The following is a 21967-nucleotide window of genomic DNA, read 5'->3' on the forward strand; positions in this document are numbered from 1 at the left end:
TGAATACTTTGGTTGGAGGGAAAATAAACACTCAATAGATTTTCGCATGAGCAAATCTACACATGCATATTTGCTCGTGCTAAAACACAGTTCACATATACTTGCTAGGAGTACGATTTCTCGGTCTACTTCTGTAAATGCTTGTGAATTCATGAAAGCCACTAATGCAAAGACATATACCATGGGTGCACTTTTGTGAATTTCTTTTAAGAATTGGGCCCTCAATTAGGTCTGGTGTTAGCCAAGGCATTTTGTTTTTATTAAAGTTCTATTTCTCTCTCTATATATCTATCCGTTGGCTTACAGTAAGTGACAGCATTCTGCTCTTCTACGAGGAGCATACTGGCACAAAAAGTATTTTTGTTCAGTGCCAGAAACTACTGTGGCAATGTGTGCTTTATGAGACTTAAAAAAACTTTTTTTGCTTTCTGACAATGTTTGTTACAATGGTAAGGGCCTGGCAGCTCCCACAACAATAAAGTGTTACAAAAGCCATTTCAAAAGAAGACACACATTGACAAAACCAAAAGACTGACAACCAGTGTCAGATTGGTTGGCTTTGCCAGTGCTTGTTTACTTTCATGTTCCCCATAATCTTGTTGAAAATGGTTACAATGATTTGCCATTGTATTTTTTGAAAATACTTGCATGCATCAACACATTTTACCAAATGATGCTTTAAAGAAATAGTACCTAAAATTTCACAGTAATTTAGCAAAATGTTTTTTTCCTACTTGCATTATTTTCTGAACATTTTAATTTGAAAGCATCAATCTTGCTTACAAGCAGATACAAACATTTGCATCTAATCAGAGAGCATTTTGGGAGCATTATACGTACGTAGCCTCATATTGTTAAACTTTTCAAATGTGTGTGCACATTTTTTTAAAAACTGGAACCACTGTCAGTAGTGTAGTGTGACCTTACAGCGTTTATTTAGAGTGCTCACCCGAATAATAAACGCTTTGCATTACGGAACCATAAACACAAGTTTGAACAGTATTAACATATGGACACAAATATTACCTCAACTGCAGACAGTTTTGTGCTGCAGGGGGTTGGACCTACTTGTCCCAAGGACAAAATAAACATGAAAACTTGTCCTTCACCCCAAACCATATGTTCTGGGCGGATTGGGTGCAGACCACCGTGCTTTTTTGGCACAAGGAAATAATGGAAGTAGCAACACTGGCCTTGTTCCTGTTCTGGCACTAGCTCCACCTCCCTTTTCTGTAAAAGAGTGGCCACTTCCTTCGGAAGAATGGCCAGGTGTTTCAGGGTAGGGGATGAAGGAGGGGCGGGGGAAAACAGTGGAGCCTGAAGGAAGGGAAGGATGTAACCTCTTTCTACAATTTGAAGGATGTACTGGACCGAAGTAATGGCCTTCCAGGGCAGGAGAAAGGTCACTCCCCCTGCCACAGGCTCCAAGTGTGTTAGGGATAGAAACCAAGGACTGCTTTCCCAGGAGCATTGCTGCATGGATTCACAGCCCTTACATCTGTTCCCGTACTGACAGACCAGAGGGTTTCTGGTGGTGTTGCACCTGAGGCTGATAGGAATGTAGCTTTTAAAAGGAAAAAAGTGAATCCTCGAAAGTGATGAAATTACCTGTAATCTCATTGGGACTGAACTTGCTGGAGTCCTCAGCAGCACATTGTGGCCTTGCTAGCCTTAAACATCTCCAAGACTGCATCCATTTTTCACCAAACAATCTTGTGCCATCAAAAGGCAGGTCCATCAAGCTAGCTTGCACGCCTGTTGAGAAGCCAGAGGTCCAGAGCCAGGCAATGAGTCCAATGGAGACTGGCCTGAGCCACTGAGTTAGCTGTCTCAAGGCACGGTCTAAGAACTTCACTGTATGTAAATGAAGGTATATATTCAAATCTTGTTTAATTCAGTTTTCCTCAATATAAGTTCCATCCATCACAAAGCTCCTCGTACATCCACCTCCCAGATCAGTCTTGGTCGTTTTCCATGGCTTCACATTCCATCACCAAGAGAACTAATCATTATTCCAGAATTGACCATCATTTACATTACAGCAGATGGGATACCACACATGACTTCATGATGGGCCTAGAAGCACTCTTCCCATCATTAACAACCTCCTGGAAATGGTCCTGCAATTCTTCTGGGACATGCAGTACAATTGCATGGCCCGTACCCCACAGTACATGGATATAGTGTGCCAGAAGGCAATTGGCATTCAATGACCTCAGGCCCAGGGTACCTGCTGAGCACCTTCCTCACCCATGCTTTTAGCTGCTTAGATTCCCTGTCTGATGAGGCTGTAGGAAATGTGCTTGTGAATGCCCGAGGAAAATGAAGCCTGGATCACTAGGCTCTCAGATGAAGAGTGGGTAGAAAGAAAGGAAGGGTCTCAAGGACTGGGATGGTGGCATCTGGCCACTAGACAGTTGTCCGATGGAGCAGATAATGGTTTCTCCAATGATGCAAGTCATTTGCAATGAGGCCAGCAAGGCCTCATTGCAAAGCACTAAAGGTTCCGAGGTTGGCTGCATATGAAGAACCTCAGTAAGGACATTCATTTTAACATCAGCTGTTGGCAGTTGCAAACAGAGAAACCCAGCTGCCTTTTTAACCACCAAATAAAGGGACATGACATCCCAAGTTAGTGCCCCAGCAGGAAACTACATGTCCATCTCTGGTTAAGTATCCAGCCCACTGGAAGAAGACAAGTCACTAATCTCACAAGGGTTCTCAGCCTCCTCATCAACACAGGGATAGAGGTTCAGAGGGTCAGAATCGAAGCAAAGATATTGTGGATTTTTTGCCTGTAGTTATCTTCATCAATGAGCTGATGAGCTACTCATCTAGATCTCTGCTGAGGTGGGGGCTCGGTAGGAGGTGGAGGAGTCGTCAATGGCTCTGAGTGTGGCTCCAGGGGAGGCGGAGGCAGTGAAATCTGTGGTGGCACCAGCCCCGAAGTAGATGCGGAAATAGTGAGGTTGGCAGCTGACAACGGCTGGAGTCGACACTGGGGCTCCTGGGACCGCGCTATAGGCCAGTGGTTCCCAACCTGTGCTTTGGGGACCCCTGGGTATCCGCAAAGCCTCCTGAGGGGGGGCCGCGACTGCTTAGAAAATTAAATAATATTAACAGATCAGGTCCCCCACTGACAGTAATAATTTAGTGGGGGGGTCCCCGGATTCCCATAATGATTCAGGGGGTTCCAGTAATGACAAAGTGGGGGTCCACAGAAATCAAAAGGTTGGGAACCACTACTAAAGGCTTGAACTTGGGGAGGCCATATTGAGACTGAGCCTCTGAAGGGTTTGTGACTCTCATGAAAATGGCAAACATCGCAATCAAAAACACTGCTAGGACCGCAACCAGCACCAGGATCGTTGGCAGCTGCTGAACCGAAGGATTCAGCTGGAAGGGTGCTGGCAGTTTCGGGAAGGCAGGCATCAACGTCAGCACAACAGGCACAGAGCTACTATTCGCAGTCAGTAGGCCCAATGTTGACTAACTTCGGTTTGAAGATGACAATTCTGTGGGAAACCAGGTGTGCCAAGGAGACTTGCCTCATCCAGTGCATTTCCTGCACTTCTTCTTGGTTTCCGAACAATGGGAACAAGGCAACAACTGTAATGACTCTTCTTGTCATTGCGGGTCCAGGCCATGAAAAGCTTGGCCTCGTGCTCATTAACGGTCTTCGTATTCACAGTGAGGGACACGCTGTGAAACGAGAATTATGATCAGAACCCAGACGCTATAGAAAGATAGAACTAGGCAATGATGATGTCCCTCGCATTTCTTACAGGGCATACAGCCAGAGCACTCGGGTGGAGGGAAAGCAATGCACTTTGACTTTTGTGAGGAAAAAACTTACATCTCTCAGAAGAGAGCAAGCTCCGGACCTGTGTCGAAGACGCAGGAAAAAGGATGCTGCTGCACCAGGGTGAGTGCTAAATGGCTTTGATGACATCATGCAACGCCACTTACTGTGTACAGACAAAACTGGCACCCCCCTACCGATAACATGAGAGCTTTGAAGTTTCCAGATCCAATCAGATGCCTAGGATAATTTTTACAGGTGAAGAATCTGCAGCTAGAAGCATCCATCAGAAAAGTATTTGAGAAGGGAGGAGTCATATCTAGGCTATAGAAGGACAACTTTCTGTTGTGTTATAGTTTTAGTTTAGACCTGTTTTGACAAACTTTAAAAAACAAACCTTTAAAGTCCTATTCATCTTAGAAATTACAGCACTGAATAATCATTTGATTTATTGATTGGTTATTCCGGTCACATTTTATCCAATTTACTACTCACTAGACACTGCTAGAGTCAGCCTTGAGTGCTTACCTATACCCCAGTCACGTGCCAAAAGGGAACAACTTATTTATCCAATAATAGTGGCGGATTTGTGGCAACACTGGGGAACACATTACCCACCATGGATATTGATCCAGCAACCAAGGATTGCCCTAGGATGCAAAAGGAAATGCTTCACAAGTGGCCAGCTGGCTCTATTAGCTAACATTGATCTGTATGCTGGAACGTGCAGGCCAGTATCTAAAGGGACATGAGAAAAATACATTACAAACATGAAAATGTAGTTAACTTAAAAGCCTGGACTGGCTCAAGGGGACCCTCATAACAATGGGCCTGTTGGTGGGCATGGAAATTCTTAACAATTTATAAATGTAACTTTTCAGTTCAGTCTTTGCAACACAAGCTCAGGAATTTGTCTATCCTTCTAAGATATATGTGACCTCAACTCTTGCCACAGGCATCCGGGCTAGTACACAGTCATATAAACACTTGTGGTGCTCTACTCAGCACACATATTCAGAGTGGCTTCCACTGGTCATGTTGCTTAATCCATATTGCAATTTCTACGGACAAGGGCAGGCTTCTTGCCAGGTTAAAAAGCACAGTACCTATATAGTGAAGGTACAAAATTAACCTTTCAGAAATACAGATTAAGAAAGGAGTGTCTCCTTGGACATAGCACTTCTGTTCGGATAAGATGGGGCTCCTCTCCAAATTATGAAATATAAGCAGGACCTCGTTCAAATACTGTCTTCTACACCACAAAAACATCAGCTCAGGATCAAAGGGCATTCCATCATCTGGCTGAAAATCTGTCACTTCAAAAAGGATCTTGGACCTACATTATTCCTTAATGGTGCCATCTTACCATAACAAGCAGCAGCCAAAAATCATTAAAGGAGCCAGGGAGTTCACATTCTACTACTTCTTCGATCCTGCCTCAGGAGATCAGTTCATGTCTGGTGTTTAGCTCTATAGCAACAAAACAAGGGCTATCCTACAGGGAACATCACATTGTCTAACAATAAAACACTGAGATAAAGCTAGGAGAGTGCTGAGTCTTGTCGACCTACTTCCAGAGCATGGACGTTGCAGACATTGTGTAATCCAAACTCTGAAAGTAAACACCCAGAGTGGAGAGCTATGCAAGCATTTTGTACAACCTGGACTGTGCTGAAATATAACCAATGTGCAAACTCTGCTAGCATAATCACCGAGCTGGGCAGTCAAGCTGCACACTCTAAGGTGTGTGGATATACACCAAAAGCTCAAACCTGACACACAGCCAGGGCGAACAGCTGTGCAGACATTCTGTACACCCTGAGCAGTAAAGACATATCTTGAGTACCAACCTATCCAGACATGACTCAACAACAAGGATGTGAATGCATACACCTAGAGTTCTGAGGTGTGCAGCTGTATCACACTGCATAAATACTGGAAAAAAGACAGTGAGCAGAAGCATGAAACCTCTCTCCTTACTTTGTTATGAATCTTGTGCCTTTCTGCTTTAGTTTTCAGACTGACTTTATAAGTGGTGCTTGCAACACCTGTATGCCAAGGTGTAATGGAATTCAGCAGAGATTATGTCAAATACAGGCTTTGCAATACTCTGTGCTGCATTCCAGTCTATTGTTTTTGCCCACGAGGTCACTTCAGCCAAAGTCCTGTCATATGTATACCAGAAATGGGCTGGCCCTACTCCAACACAGCAGTCCATCAGTGAGGTGCAACTTGAGTTGTATGTCACAGTGAGCATGAGACCCACGTCTGGGCTTATCTTTTACACTTACGGTGTCTCAATTAGAAAAATAGAAACGTGGTGATTGGAACGTCTGACTTAATTCAAAATGAAAACTTCCAAAAATGCTACTTAAGTCGTTAATTTCTGCTTGGAATATGGGCACTGAAAAACCATAGCTAAGTTTACAGCATCAAAAAATAAAAATAAGTCAAACTCAAGGAACTCTTCTCTTAATTTGCAATCCATATGCTCATACCCAATCCAGGATTGTAGTTTTACCGTTACCACTAGAAGCACGGATTTACAAAATCTAGGATGCAAAACACGGATGGCCAAATGTTCCCATACTGGCTGAAAGGGTCAGACATGACAAGAGGTGCATTGGCGTGTACGTCATTTTACATTAACCAGCGTTCCACTCGTACAAATAACCCTGCATTGCAATGTTGTGCATCAGCTACCACTCCCTTCTGCATTTGGCAATATGTGAGAGTTGGTCTGTCTGCAGTGAAAAATGCATGATTCTGGTCTGTATGTGTGCGTGCCTTTTTAAAAATTTATTGGACACTTGCAAAAATGACTGTAAGTCTGTCTGCATGCTGTGTGGGACTTGTATTTATCTGGACTTCCAAAGAAGCTATACAACAGGGGCTGAGAGACACATTTGACCAGCACCAGAAAGGGCACTTTTTTGCTCTGACGTTAATGCTCCCAGAAAACTGAAATCAACCTCAGGCCAACAAGAGAGTCCGCCAGATGTGTTTGACTGGGAAGACTAGAACTGTAGTACCCAAAAGAGGAGTGTTTACCTTACAACCAAAAAGAAGGCCTGGATGTATAATGTCAGTGGAGAACAACTCAAAAAAATTAGTATGACCTTTAGCATCTAAGGGTGAAAGACAAGTTTGGCATGGCATGTCAGACGAGTGTGCCAGTTAGCGAGACTGCTCCCACATTGTCCTTCCCTGACATTGTAGGAGCATGCATACAATATAGAAAGATTTAAAGGTGCAGAATAAATTCCAATTACAGTTGGCACCATGGATCAAGAGGGCTGCTCCAAGTCCCACAGGTGCCTACACCACACAATAACTTCGACCACATCCAGTTATTTAAGAGAGACAGATCCCTAAAGCAGAGGTCTTCAAAGTGAGGATCACGCCCCCTGTGGTCCACCACTTAATCTCCAGTGGGGCACCATTCCATCAAACACATTTGTGGATCATACCAATGTAAGGAAGGAGGAAGGTCAGTGCATTCAAATAGCTGGGACCGTGCACACTTATTTTGCATATTTCAACACTGTCTTTGTTTAAAAATACAAGGGAGAGGGCTGGGTAAAGGATGCTAGAAGAGAGCCCACAATCAAATAGGCAATTGGGCTCATATAGTCAACCAGTGCCTTGACTACAGGGGTGCCTTGGAGCCCAATGTCAATGGATTGACAGGGCAGTAAAATTGGGAGGGTGTGAGTCTGAGACTTCACAACACTAACCGTGGTGAACCCAACTAACATAGGAGCTAGTGACAGCAAGGAGCATCAACCCTTCATTATCTATGCAAACGTTTGGGGGGGGGGGCGCGATGTAGTAATCATCAGTGGCTGAAATTAATACAAGCATTTTATCCATCACCTTTTGATACACTTTAGTGTGCCGCCCTAAGTGAGATGGGTATGCCCAGATGTGGGTCCTGTGCACACTGTGTCTCTGGAATCAAGCTATACATTGCTGATGAGCCCTAATGGCGATGCAGCTGATACGGCGAAAACAGCCCTGGGTTGCTTGTATTCCAGTTCAAGGAGGACCTGGCGTGGCAGTTCGCGCTGGACTGTCCCCAATGGAGAGGGTTCAAGATTGATTTGCATATGGCTGGGTCCAAACTGACGTGGCATGGTGTGCAAAATAACAATGGGCTAGGATGCGGCCCGAGTAATTACCAGTGGCTGAGATTAACTCAACAGTTCAATTTATCACAAGTTTGTATTTTTACGATGGTAGGCGAGACCATTGCCCCAGAGAAGTATGTGTGTGGTTATCTTTTTACAGTGACATACTGGGTACCATACTAGTCAATTAGGACATATTTTGGCTGTGTTAAATGTATGTTAGGAATTCTCTTACTCTATTTTATTGCATGATACTACTAAATGCTATGGTGTGTCCTGGTAGAGAGTGCAGCTGCAAGCACAGTGTTAACCAAATAAATGGTACGCTCCGTTGTGAATGTTTGTGCAACGTCACAAAGTATAAAGTGCTACACAAATGAAAATACAACACAATGTACTTTCTAAAGTGTATTGTTGACTACTAGTGTGTATCTGTTGGGTTGTTGCAGATGCATGCTGTTGTTAACAATGTGATGGCCACATACCCAGCTAATCAGCATATCCGTGCAGTGTTACATTTCTGTGCAGTGTTTTCTTCAGCATGTCCTGTTGAGAGTTTGTGTGTGCTGATCACACAGAGAATCGAGCAGGCCTCTTCCCCAGCCTTAATAAATTTGTAACCACTGCAAAGTCTCCCCTGCACATTTATGTAATTATTTTGGTGTTGGTGGCATCCCATTTCACCTCTTTAGGCCACTTCAAAGTGTTCATTGGCAAGGCTGAGGGGATGGGAAGCTGAGCTGTACAGCGGATGGTTCAGCACTATGTGGGACCTGGCCCTTACAGGCAGGATGGGTTGAGGCCATCACCATTCTTTTACGGGGTAAATATTGTGCATAAATTCTCCTATCCTAAAAAAGACTGGGAGTGTTTTGGTAGGAGTAGCTGTACTACGAGTATAAAGCAGCATAACGCAAAGCAGTATAAAGCAGTATAGCGACTGGATACCCTATCAGGTGATTAGCTGCACTTTATAAATCCTGATTGATTGACTGACTGATTGATATAACAAACTAAGTAATTGCTTACTTATAACATGCAAGTTTTATAGCATGTCACAATCTTGTGGTTCTCACCTGCCATCAAAACCTTGAAACAGAATATCCTTAAAAAGGACCTGAAAGAAATAGACAGAAGCCACAAGAAGGCAGAGTGACTTGCAAAGCATTGTGCTAGAAAATAGAAACACGTCAGGACCATCTTTAAATATCCACACTCTTGTCCTAAATTGTGTCAAGAAGCCTGAACACTAATGGGTCGAAAGATGCAGAGAAGAGATGGCAATAACTACTGGAGGAACCACTGCAACTGTGAAAGAGGATCAAAAGTTATCAGTGGACAACCAGGAGTAAAGGAAAACCTACTGAGAGATTATGGATGCGGATAGAAAGATTAGGGTAGGAAAGCAAACACCAAAGAGCCAAAGAGAACCACTCAGAGAACGAGATGACTGTAAGCAACAAATGATGAGCAGGAGAAAAGGATTCCCGCAAATTGCTAGTACCCAACAGAAAAACAGCACAAAGATTAAGTGGAGCAAGCAGCTGTCAATGGTCACCAACCGAGAGTCAACTGAAAAGCTTGTATTTAGAGCATTATGAAATGACAAAATTGTGGCATAAAGTATCACATCTACAGATTATTATTGTTGTTATAAAGCTCCAATAATAAAAGGAAGGTGAACCCTGCCAATGATTCAGTGGTTTAATAGAACACTATGGCGAAACTATACCCAGGGTACGAGTCGAAGGCAGGTGCGGGTAGGTGGAGTCTATCACTTCTTTCAGAGGGTGGACGCCGTCTACCCTGCCAAGAGGTTGGACCCCACCAAAATATGCTAAACTTGTCCCGGTGTGATTTTTAAACACCAGGAAACATTCTGCGCTGCCTGAACAGTCTGCTTTCCTTACGGGCAGTAACGTTCAGGCGGACAGGAGGCCTGTCGGATTCCAGCTGAGCCCATAACAAAGGCCAAAGATAAGGGGCCATCAGGCCTCCTTTTATTGGAGTTTCCTGGCTGGGAGCTCTCGGGAGCCTCACAGGTAAATGTAATGAAGTGGAAACAAACGCAGGCAGCATATCACTTCGCAGGCAGCATATCACTTCACAGGTAGCAAGAGTCACGCTTTTGACTTTGTTCAGTCCCTGTATAAAAGGCATAAGCATTCAATGTAAAAATATCAGACTGTTGATCTGCCCCAGTATTTACACAAATTATTTAAGTGTCACTAGTTTGTTTTATTTCTCTTATAGCGATACTCACCCAAATACAGGGTGTTAGGGCACTTTACATCACAGATGAATTACCAGGCACACAAAGATCTCTGCAGCAAGTGTCTTAACCCCATATAATAATATTTTAAAATGCAGACTTTGCAACCAATTATGCAGAACAAATTTACTTTCACATGTGTCCTTGTTGCCAATTTCTTTGTGGCAGGGTTTTAAAATATAAATGTATACGTTAAGATCCAGATTTTGTGTCTTTTTTGGGACATCCTCAACGCAAAATCGTATTTGTTAAATATTGTAATGTGCTTAAACGTGCTCATGATAGATCTGTTAAACAGATATGTGAGGTCTTAAGACCCGTTGTCACTTCTTGTGATGTCACTTACTGTGAGGTCACTGGCTGTGATGCCACGTGCCCTGCTATTACCTGCATAGCACCTAACTTGGTTAGTCCCCCACTTCTTTTTTTTAGGACTTGTGCACTGATTATACCCACAGCACTGTGAGGTGGGATATTGGATACTGCGACGTCTGCTCATTGTTCACATATACCTTACATTAAAGAACGTTTATGTTGTTCTGTATTAGATCCCTTAGGTGAATTTAGAAGCAAGAAAGCTTGTAAACGTCGGGACACAGGTTATGTTTGATTAGGAAAAGAGAAAACCAGTGCACAACTATCAATGCACGTTAATATCACTTCTTGAAAGACACATGAACGACAGGTTACATTTCCATTCCTTAAGAAAGGGTGGACCTGGAGTGGAGGCAAAAGCACAACCCTGTCATGAAAAATTGGGGGAATACTGGGAGGAAGGGATAGTGAACAAAGCATTGCATTGTTTTAATATTGCATTTACATAAAGTAACATGGAACATCTACCAGTAAAAGCAAAGGAAGCATCTCCTGCCACTATATTTCTGTCAAGAGATGAGAGCCAAGACACTTGTAAAATAATTTTATCCCCAGAAGGGTGATTTAAGAGTAAGTGAGAGACATAAAACAAATTAAAAAATTGGGCCACATTCTTCTTACTGTTATGAGGAAAGTGCTTCATTTCTTTTTAGGGAAGTATGGATTACCAGTTTGCTTACATGGAATAAATTACAAAGACTTGCGAATATTATGGGGAATCTAATTATGCCAGACTATGCCATATGGTTCTTCGGCTCTGCCTCAAACATAAGACCAAACATGAGCGCAGTGATTGACAGCAGACTCCCTCACGTGTACCTGGACTACAGCAACGAACTATCCCAGTGATGACACCAACCACTCAATCTACTGCCACACGGTTATGTCCCAAGCAATGTCCTACAACCGAGTCACGTCCAAACCACTGCATCAGACTCCTAAGCTAAAAATAAGAAGCACCATGAGCCTATAAAGTTTGCTCAACAACGGTACTAGTAGTTATGTCATACTACAGTATCAGACATGTCCAGTAGGCAACAACTATTTCATCATGCTCAGAGCATCAGCCATACCACCATACCCCCCTCAATTATGCACAGGGAACTCTTGAGTGAGGTGACCAAATTAATGGAGGACTCAATGAAGCACAAACTATAGGATAAAACCGCAACAATAGTACTCGACCCCGCATCCCAACTACGCTGGGATAGCTGCACTTAGCCCCTCAAATATGTCCTAATCACAGCAATAGCTCTATAGCCGCCCTCCAATCACTGCACGGGCCACTGCACCACAGCTCTTGCGTATTAAGGACAATAGCATCAGGCCTAGTAAGCTATGAACTAATGGCTAGGTTAAAGATCCCCTGCAATAAAAGCGGATGGCGCACACATCTACCTCTGCCAGTAGCCCCTAAAACACTTTTCTCCTGAAGGAATGCATGGGTTAACAACTGACTGATCATAAATCAGTGGGTTGTGCGCTATGTCCCATTCACTTGCTCAAGTCCCTACCCCACCTTCCCTCATCATCCAAGCTAGGTTCCAAAGGAGACAGGATTCAACTAGGAACTTCTCCCTTACATTCCACTGGGCCACCACTGTCACGACCACTCTTATGAACCCTGAACTATCTGAATGTGCGTGTTGGTCTTCCCGATTGTCAGTATGTCTGCCTGAAGAAAGTCCATCCAGAATGAGTCAACTTGGCTGACCCATGGCATTAAGAAACCTACCCACACTATCCCTTTTCTGAGAAACGTTCATTGGTTCTCTGGGCAACGCATAACCACTTGTAATCAACTTTGTCTCATTTGTAAATATCTTTGGAATGGCCCCACTTTTTACTTGCCAGGCTTTTGCTCTACACCTTACTTCAGAAGGTGCTAGCTTGGAAGATAAAAGCGTTATCGTTTAGGATCCAGTTAGAGATATAAGTGTCTCTTGACACGAGAGCACTCCCCATTTTACAGGCTTTCGGGAAACTTTGAAAAACACCCTCTAGGTCAATGGTTCCCAACCTGTGATCCAGGGACCCCTGGGGGTCCGGGAAGCCTTCTCAGGGGGTCTGCGACTGCTTAGAACATTAAAAAATATTAGCAAATATTGACATTAGGTCCCCAGCTTCCAGTAATGACTCAGGCGGGGGTCCCCAGATTCCAATGATGATTTAGTGGGGGTCCCTGGGTTCCATTAATGGTAAAGTGGGGGTCCACAGAAATCAAAGGTTGGGAACCATTGCTCTAGGTTATGCCCCTCTCATTTGGTGCCTTATGTGTTGTTGTCCAGCGTCTACAGGTAATTTAGTTTGCACTGTGTGTTATAACCTTCATTAATAAATAGCCCATAAGACCAAACCGCTCATATCTGAAACAAGCAACACTAGACCCCTCGGCAAAAGACATATCTCTGTACCGGACGAATCTAATACACCGGTACTGCAGCACTAGGCCCTCTACTATAATCTGGCCACCAAATAACCAATAGTATTAGATGACTACCATAAACGGAATGGAATCACCACACATTCGCTATAAACTGACCACAGCCCGAGAGCATCAGCTATAAACTGATCACAGTAGCAGACTGACTTTAATCAAGCTGTCACCTTTAAATGACCACAGCAGCAGAACACTCAACTGTGGCACAAGAGCAATCAGTAATACTGCACTGACCACAGGCACGAGATATCAGCGAAAAAACGACTTTGCCATCTGACAATTAACTGCACAACACTGGACCTCTCAGCCATAAACATCCCACAACAGCAAACCAGGATCAAGAGACCGGCCAGCGCATCAGGTGCCTCAGTTGTGTTCAGATCGGAATACCTATTGCTTCAGCTTTATTTAAAAAGAGACCAGCACAAAGCCACTTAGTTACACACTCAATAACTCACCTGCTATAAACTAATAACCAGAACTTCAGAACACTAGTTATAATAGATACAGCGCTAGATCCCTAACTGTAAACTGGCCACAGGACCCATTCATTAATAAATCAACGGATCGACACCACACCGAACAAACCAGGCAGACAGACCACAGTACAACAGGCACAGCAATGTCCAGACTAGAGCACCGGATAGTCACAAAACCTGTGTGTACTGCTCCCACGCGTGTGCCATGCACCTCAGATAGCCCACACTAGCTCCCTCGAATACTCACAACTCCTTGATGAGAACCATGGCGCCTCCGTTGGCTCTTCCTGAAGGGCAGTGGCGATTTCACTCCTCGGGACCCCGTTTCACTCCAAGCCCGGGTCTCCGTTGCCGCGGACGTCCCTTACGTTCCCTTCCACTAGTCTCCCAATATAACTGTCTCCTGTTTTACCTAATGTGACCTAATTCTCCCAGCCCCACCTGCGATCGACTCTACTACTGGTCTACAAGTTCCCTGCTATTTACTGTCTCTGTCACCTGGGTCTCAAGACCGTCCTGCTCAGTGCTTCTTCATCTAGTCTCAAGTGCCCCACTTTCATTAGTACTTCTCCGCCCAAGGTCCCTCTGTCCCTTCGGTTGCCTCCTAGTCCGTCTAGCTCTTTCCCTGTTCCAGTTCCTCCGTTCTCTTGGACATGAACTGCTCTCCTCTGCCTTCTTAATGAAGGTCTCAGGCTCCCCGTAGCCTCTCGGTCTTTCTATGTTACATCCAGCTGTCAATCCTCAATTTCGTCCTCCGCTGATCCGGGGCTTTCTTTGATGTCCAATTCTTGCTCTGCACCCGGAGTGCCTACCCCGGTATCTTGGTTCCCGCTGCCCACTATTCCCCGCAACTCGGCAATGAAGGTTACTGGCGCTTCCTGGTCCGCTAGGCGCGGGGGCGGAGCGTTACTGCAGCAACAGGAACGTCACGCGCACCGCTAGCGTTGACACGTCCGATCGACTTGCGATCTGATGTCACACGCTCGGAACACGTCAACTCCGCCTACTGCTGCTATTTCTCACTTGAGGACACCGAGCTGGAAAACGTGGCAAAGTGTTATTGATCAATAAGTAAACAAAGAAGAAATTTGGAAATTCAAAATGGATATGGAATAATAAGGCTGCCGCTTCGGTATTCAAAACACACCGCTGTCAGAACGAATTTGACAGTCAAAGAAGATAACTACGCGCAGTAGTCACAGGACTTCTTTTTACTGTAACCTCATAGTTGGATGCTTTTCTTATTAATAAACATACTCATGCGTGCAGTACTCCAGATTAAGGTGTTAGGTTTACCACTTTGAAGCTAAAATGTTTATATTTTTGCTTTCTTGGTGCTTAAAACTTCCTGTACGTCATTGAAAGTTGATGGAGAAATTAAACATCCTCCCCATTTTTCTGCATCTTCCTTTTTCATCTGTTCCCTAAGTATTCGCACCGTGTAATGGGTGTACCCTTTACAAAAACATTTTATTAAAAAAAATATTTGAAGAGAAAAATGTTCTATAAAATGCAATACATGCTCTGTAAACAGAGAATAGAGTGCTATCTACATTGAGACCATCTGTGGGAGTATGAGTTTTTTGGTGAAAAGATTACTGGTAGTATGAATGGAAATGTTTATTTCTAATTGTTGGTTGCATCTCAATACTACCAGGTTAACACCAGAATATAGCAATAAGCAACATAAAGGTGACAAGTCCAGCTTTGAAAACAGCCTTCCGGTGAGGCAACACATGTTGCTGCATTTTTAGTAACTTTTGAACTGTTTGAGCTAGAAACATTTTTTTGTTAAAATCTGCAGATTATGCAGGAGATGATGGATTATGTGGCTAATGCAGTAAATCTATAATTACACATAAATTGCAGCGGCTGCACAATCGCCTAATTCCAGTGGCCCTGATCATATTAAAGTATTTGTTTCCAGCACACTTCAGAAATAACAAAACACGTGCTTCATTTGTGCATTCATAATTCTGATATGTTCCATATTACACAATACATTTAAATGTTGTCATATGCTAGAAACAAGCTCTTTCCTACCCCCAGTATCCAGCAAGATTGTCACATAAACCCTCTAATTTTGAAGTTAGAGAAAGAAAAATAAACAAGCACCGTTGGGAGGCAGCACCTGACTTTTGACCTCGGACTTTGATTACACAGCAAATGTGACGAGATAAGAACAGAATGGAAAGGCCTGTTAACAGAAAGCACTTTTGTGGAAGAATACAGAAAACACAGTTTAGCTAACAGAGCGGAGGGGTGAGCATGGTGGGGTGAACTGAATCTGAAGAGCCTGAAGTGAATAAAGACAGCAAATGGAGAGCCAGAAAATGTGAGTTACCAACCACAAAGCCAACGGTAATCAACAAGTGAAATGCATTCGTAGGTCAACTTTCTGAAAGTCCCTACAATGTCTTTAGCAAACCAGACATCTGCACTGTATGGTAGGCTGCAACCTAAAAAGAAGAGACAGATATAGGAGCATGAGGAAGGCAGTGGACATATTTATAAACTCGATTAGTATAGGACTACGTGTAAATGTACTATAGTTATAGTGGTAGGCAAGGGGTTAATGGTACATTGTGTGCCATGATGGCTATCATGTTTTGGAGTTTTGTAGCTATAGGTCTGGTGTTTTCCATAATCTCTTGATTGAGTTAAGATGAAAAGTGCTGTTATGGACTGAGTCATCAGCACCTATTATGAAGCATAGACCAATTGGCCGATCTCAGAATGTCCTCTAACCGGGAACCTGCCCAAAAGGCTTAGGAAGCCATGGCCCCACGGGTAAAATGGGCTCCAAATTTGGACATATTGATACCCGCTAGGGACATAACCCATCTAACCCATCAAGTTAGAGTGGGAGACTAAACATATTTGTGGGATTTTCTGAAGGATACAAGGAGTTGGGTAACAGAGGACATTCTGAGATGGAGAATTCTACATTCATAAGATTTTAGGCAATTTCCAACAGACTGTTTGTGTTGATTGGGGAAAAAAGGATAAAAGACAGTAGAAATGTTAGTTTTAGTGCATCTTGTAACATTAAAAAGAATACCATTAGGAGTGAAATGACGGGCCAAAATATCTAAAGCCTTTACATCTGAAAGTCGTTTTATAGTAATCAAACATAAATAACATTGTTAATTTAGCCGAAAACATTTTGAGAGATAACGAATCATTATCAGGCCAGGACAAAAATAATTGTAGAACAAGATTAACATCCCATAATTCACTGTATTTAGGAATAGGGCGTTTAGAAAATTTAACAGACGGCGTATAAGATGGTGTTCACCGACAGGCTTGCCGTTATAGAGATGGCCGAATGATAGAGGTTGATTGTTATATATGATTTGCCTGAACTGGCTTGAAATGCCACAAAGTTGGCAATTAGAGAGATATCTGCTAAAAAGGGATTGCAAGATTTTCCCAAACACCAGCCAAATGCACCAGGCTGATTTATATTCCTTTGTTGTGCCTGGAGCCCATGACTTGCTGATATAGTTTGAAGCTTCAGCCTAAATTCCTGGATAAGAGAAGGAAGACCCGTTACCTTCCAGGCTGAAAGATGAAGTGTGTTGTTGAGGACAAGGTCGTGAGGAAGACCCTGAGGGTTGAGGAGAAGATCGGTAAAGTAGGGGAGAAGATTTGGGAAGTCCATTGCTAGCTCTAGGAGGGTAGGATACTAACCCTGTGATTGCCAGAAGGGAACCACCAAGACCAAGATGGCTTTTTGTTGTCGCACCTGGGCGAATATCCTGTTGATCATCAGAAAGAGAGGGAATAATTTGTTGACCCGTACCAGTCCTGCAGAAAGGCATCTGTTGCTGAGGCTAGAGGATCAGGTCTCTAACTGAAAAATTGAGGAAGTTGAGAGTTCAGGCAAGACGCAAAGAGATCTATGTGTAGAGGGCCCCATATCTAGGAAATGGCATGGAAGACAGATTAATGAAGTTCCTAATCGCTGGCGTTGTGCAAGTGGCGGGGGTATCAACCCGCTATTGCATTGAGTTCTCCTGGTAAGTATTCCTCCTGAACAGATATTTTGTTTTGGAGGCAGAACTCCCAGAAGCTTTTCGCTAGTTCTGCTAATGGTTTGGATTTGGTACCGCCAAGATGATTGCTATACGTGACAGCCGAGAGATTGTCTATCCTTAGAAGGATAGAACACTGAACCTTGTTCTTTGCAAAGCTTTTGATTGCAAAGGAGCCTGCAATCATCTCTAAACAAATGATGTGCAATGAAGACTGCTGTAGAGACCATGTACCTCCAATCAATATTTGTCCACATCTTGTGCCCCAACCTGTTAGGCTTGCATCGGAATCTAACACAGGATTTGAGGCTGATGCAAAGATAGTCTTGCCGTTCCAAGCGTCCAGGTGATCTAGCCACCATTGAAGTTCTATACGGGATTCTTGATCCAGGGGGATGGAATCTGAATAAGCAAGACCCTTGCGGAGGTGGCGAATTTTCAATCTCTGAAGGGCCCGATAATGGAAAGGAGCTGGAAAAATTGCTTGAATTGAAGAAGAAAGTAGACCTACAATCCTTGCAAGAGACCTGAGGGAGAGAGAAGGAAGGCGTAAAGATTGGGTTATATCTGATATTATAGCATTTACCTTCAACTGGGGCAGATGAAGAGTAGCTTCTGTTGAATTTACTAGAAAACCTAGAAACTCTATGACTTAAGAAGGACTGAGGATAGACTTTTCTTTGTTTACTATGAAGCCTAGGTTCGAAAGGAGAGAAGAGGTATATTGGAGTTGTTTGTTAAGAGTATGAAGGTTGTGACTCATTAAGAGGATGTCGTCCAGCTAGATTATTAATCTGATGCTCTGGGCTCTGAGATGAGCCACCACAGGTTTCATTAATTTAGTAAAACACCAAGGGGCTGATGAGTGACCAAAAGGAAGACAGGAGAATTGATAAGTTTGATTCTGCCACTGAAATGATGCAAAATAGCCTCCATTTTGAAGTGTCGATATACCACAAATTGGTTGAACTGTTTTAACTTTATGACCGGTCTCATTTTCTTGTTCTTTTTTTTGAACCAGAAAGATAGAACTTAAGAACCCCATTGGATGTCGATGGGTTGTTTGAATTGTGTGTTTGTGAAGGAGCATTTGAATTTCCTGTGAAATTAGAGAGGACATACTCGTGGAGAAAGGTAGAGTAAAGGGAAGAGACGTTTGAAAAGGTTTTTTGCACAATTCTATGGAATAACCCTGAACCGTATCTAGAACCCACGGACCGGAAGTAATGTCTGTCCATCTGTGGAGAACATTTTTTAAACAGCCCCCTATGGAAAGATGGCAAAAAGGGACAAGTATCTAGAACCAACGGACCGGAAGTAATGTTTTCCAGCTATTGAGAATTTTTTTTAAACAACCCCATGGAAAGATGGCCAAAAGGGACACTTACTTGTGGGGTGATGGGATCCGAATTTCTGCTGATTTCAACCTCTGAAGCTTCTTGTTCTTTGGGAGTAGAACTGTGGATGATATTCCTGTTGGGAAGCATTGGAGGAGCCTCTGTAGCCTTGAGATCTGGCAAAGCGGCCGGTAAAGTGACTCCTTCCTCTACTAACCCTGGCAAAAACACGATTGCTGAATACCTTTTTAGGAGACTGTTGAGGCTTGTCCAGGGATGCAAACATAGTGACATACTTGCTGAGTTCCTTGATGAAGGAATGTCCAAACAATAAACCATCAGCTTTAGGCCCTGGTTCCATAACAGCTAGGTTGGCTAATTTCAAATCCAGCTTAAGGAGTAAGCCTTTGCGCCTCTTGTGTGTTATGGCCGAGTTCCCATTTCCTAAAAGACAGAAAGCTCGCTGGATCCATAAAGATAATTCCTCTGGATCAATAGCGTTACTCCCCAGTCTTGCTATTTCTGCCATGTCAAATATGCGGGATAGAGGACCAACAATATTCAACATTTTGTCTCGGCAGACAGACCAAACTCTGTCAACCCCTTTGCGGGGGTCTTTTCCGAATTTGGTAAAGAAAGTAATCATGGAAGAGTCAATGACAGGAGTGGAAGTTATATGTAGAGGTAAAGACAGTCTGGGGCATTTGGAACGTAGCTGATATCTGACTTGCTTGTCCAATGGCAAGTGTAGTTTTGCAGTGATATAATCTCCCACATGGTTCTGAGGGTAGCCACTCCATGGAGTTAGGATGGTGGATCAGTTTGGGATCGAATATGGGATTGCCCTCTGAGTCTAGAATAGTTTTGGAATCAAAAGGATCAACCAATGGAGAACATTTTAGTTTTTTAGGAAGGGGTCCCCATCAGAAATTGGAATTATGCATGTCATCCGTATCATCGTCTGAGACAGGATCATCCAGATCGTCGTCTGTATCTTTTATAGTGGAAATCACAATCTTTTGGGCAGGAGATAGTTAGTGTTTGGTTTTAGACTTTTAATGCCTGAAGTTTTCCTCTCCTGATTAGAAGGCCTGTGAGGAACGTCGTCCTATATCAATTGTGTGGCAGATTCACCATCCAAAAGCGCAGGATTAGATTTAGATTGAGTATTTTGAGCAGCTTTCCTTGGCAGCTTTGTGCTTTCTGCTTTCCCCCGCCGATAGGGCCAGATTAAATTGTGACATAAAAGATGACACAGTATTCTCCAATTGTTTGGAAACCTAGCACATTGAGGCTGACACCACCTTAGCAACAGAGGAGTGAATAAATGTATTCAATTTGCTTTTAAACTCCTCTTCACTGTCAATGGATTCATTTAAAAATGAAGAAAAATCCATTTTGGTAAGTAAAGGGCTAAAATAGTAAGGGGAGTTTTATAGGAGGAGGTTTTCAGTCAGGAAAGGAGGAGCAAGCTATTGTAAATGGTGAAGAGGGGCGTGACAGGCCAAAGGAAGGCCGCACCCACCCAGGAAATGCCAACAACGTATCCAGAAGGCTACATTGGCGAAAGAAAGTTCCGCCGTCGAGGGCCCCCTGATAGTTGCTGAAAACACCTCAGGAAGGCGTGGCAAGAAACGTAACCGACACGCCCTGAGGGAATGGAAGGAGGCAGCGGATCGCGCTCTGAGTGAGAGAAAGGAGACAGCGCGTCCTTGAGAGATGCACGTAGCAGGCAAGAGCCGTTAAGGCCAGCACCAACAGGTAACGGGCGGGGTGGGGGGAGCCTGAAACTTCAGAATAACGTCGCAGACGCGACAAAGAGTAAACAAACAACGTAAGAAACACACCAAATATACATTAAATCAGCAAACACACGCTTTAAAAATACGACATAAGGATAATATTTAGTATGTACTGGAAAATATACTTATCTTGATTGCGAGCAGCAAGAAAAGAGGGCTGCTTGCGGTCATGATGGGTATACCTTGCATGGATGCCTGTGTCTGATTGGTGCATCGTATATTCTGTTTTTTCCCATTGGCTGCTTGTTCGCTTGACCTTGGGATTGATTTAACTTTTCTTGACTGTGGCTGCTATTCGATTAAAGCAAGAAAAGATAAGCATAATATGAGCCTCCGGTCTTGTTATAAAAATTCTGGGGAAGTCCTAATCTTTAATATGTAGGATTCCTTTCTCCACACAGCAGGTCTTCTTTGTTCCATCTATCATGATTTGTAGATTAAACCATTACAAGGCTAATACAGATTCCCATATTTATTTTATTTTTTTGTCCAGAGCTTTGAGTTACTATAGTGTTTTTTTAATATGTTGTGTAAGTGGGAGACCTTGATGCTGTCCATCGTTAAATTGTTAATAAAAGAGAGAGAGAGGTTTTAATAGATCAACTTTGATTTCCTCCCAAAGGGGTAAGTCAATTTTATCTGGCTGTACTCTCCAAGAGGCTTGTCTCCCTAGGAAGCCAATTTTATAATTTAGGCAATAAGGTACATCAAGACCTACGTTTATTTTATGTATTATAAGGTTAGCAAGAGAGATTCTGGCTTTTTTATTTCTTTCTTTCATTTTTATTTCTCTCTGGGGTAACTTGCTTGTGATAAAGTTAATTTGGAGCAAAATCGTTATCTTACTGCATTCTGTTCTACTCAACTAGGTAATAGACTGTCATGTCTCATGGAAGGATTCAGAGTAGTATTGGCAGGCAGAATTGTTTAGAGTCATGGAGACTGTGGAGACTGGTTCACAAGTGGCTGGGGCTCATATACAGGAGCTGGGGCTTCCAGGTCAAGCAGAAGACAGCAAGCAATTAGGTCAATGGAAGGACTGTTTCCCAGCTAATTTAAGCAGCACACAGACTGTTACACATTACCAAACAACTTGTAAGTTGCATGTTTCTTGTTCACACAGTTCATTCACCACTTCACATATCCGTCACTATTGTTTGTTCCTCCCTTTTGAGATGCATATTTCAACAGATCTATTCCCATCTGAATCTGTATTCCCACTTCATTAGATGCATGTGACATTCTTCAACATCTCCTGGTGCTCCCAGACTCAGGGAAGGTCTCTGTTCTTGG

The 21967-nt window shown here is 43.2% G+C and overlaps 1 protein-coding gene across 1 annotated transcript in view; it reads right to left on the bottom strand.

The window, feature by feature from the left end:
• Positions 1 to 14358, bottom strand: part of PITPNA (phosphatidylinositol transfer protein alpha) — a 176785-nt gene extending 162427 nt beyond the window's left edge. The window contains exon 1 of the mRNA XM_069226109.1: positions 13746 to 14358. Coding sequence (XP_069082210.1) covers positions 13746 to 13765 — 20 coding nt within the window. The 5' untranslated portion in view covers positions 13766 to 14358. The remainder of the gene's footprint in view (positions 1 to 13745) is intronic.
• Positions 14359 to 21967: the final 7609 nt, after the last annotated feature.

Source organism: Pleurodeles waltl, chromosome 3_1 (genome assembly GCF_031143425.1).
Source record: "Pleurodeles waltl isolate 20211129_DDA chromosome 3_1, aPleWal1.hap1.20221129, whole genome shotgun sequence".
Classification (NCBI taxonomy): domain Eukaryota; kingdom Metazoa; phylum Chordata; class Amphibia; order Caudata; family Salamandridae; genus Pleurodeles; species Pleurodeles waltl.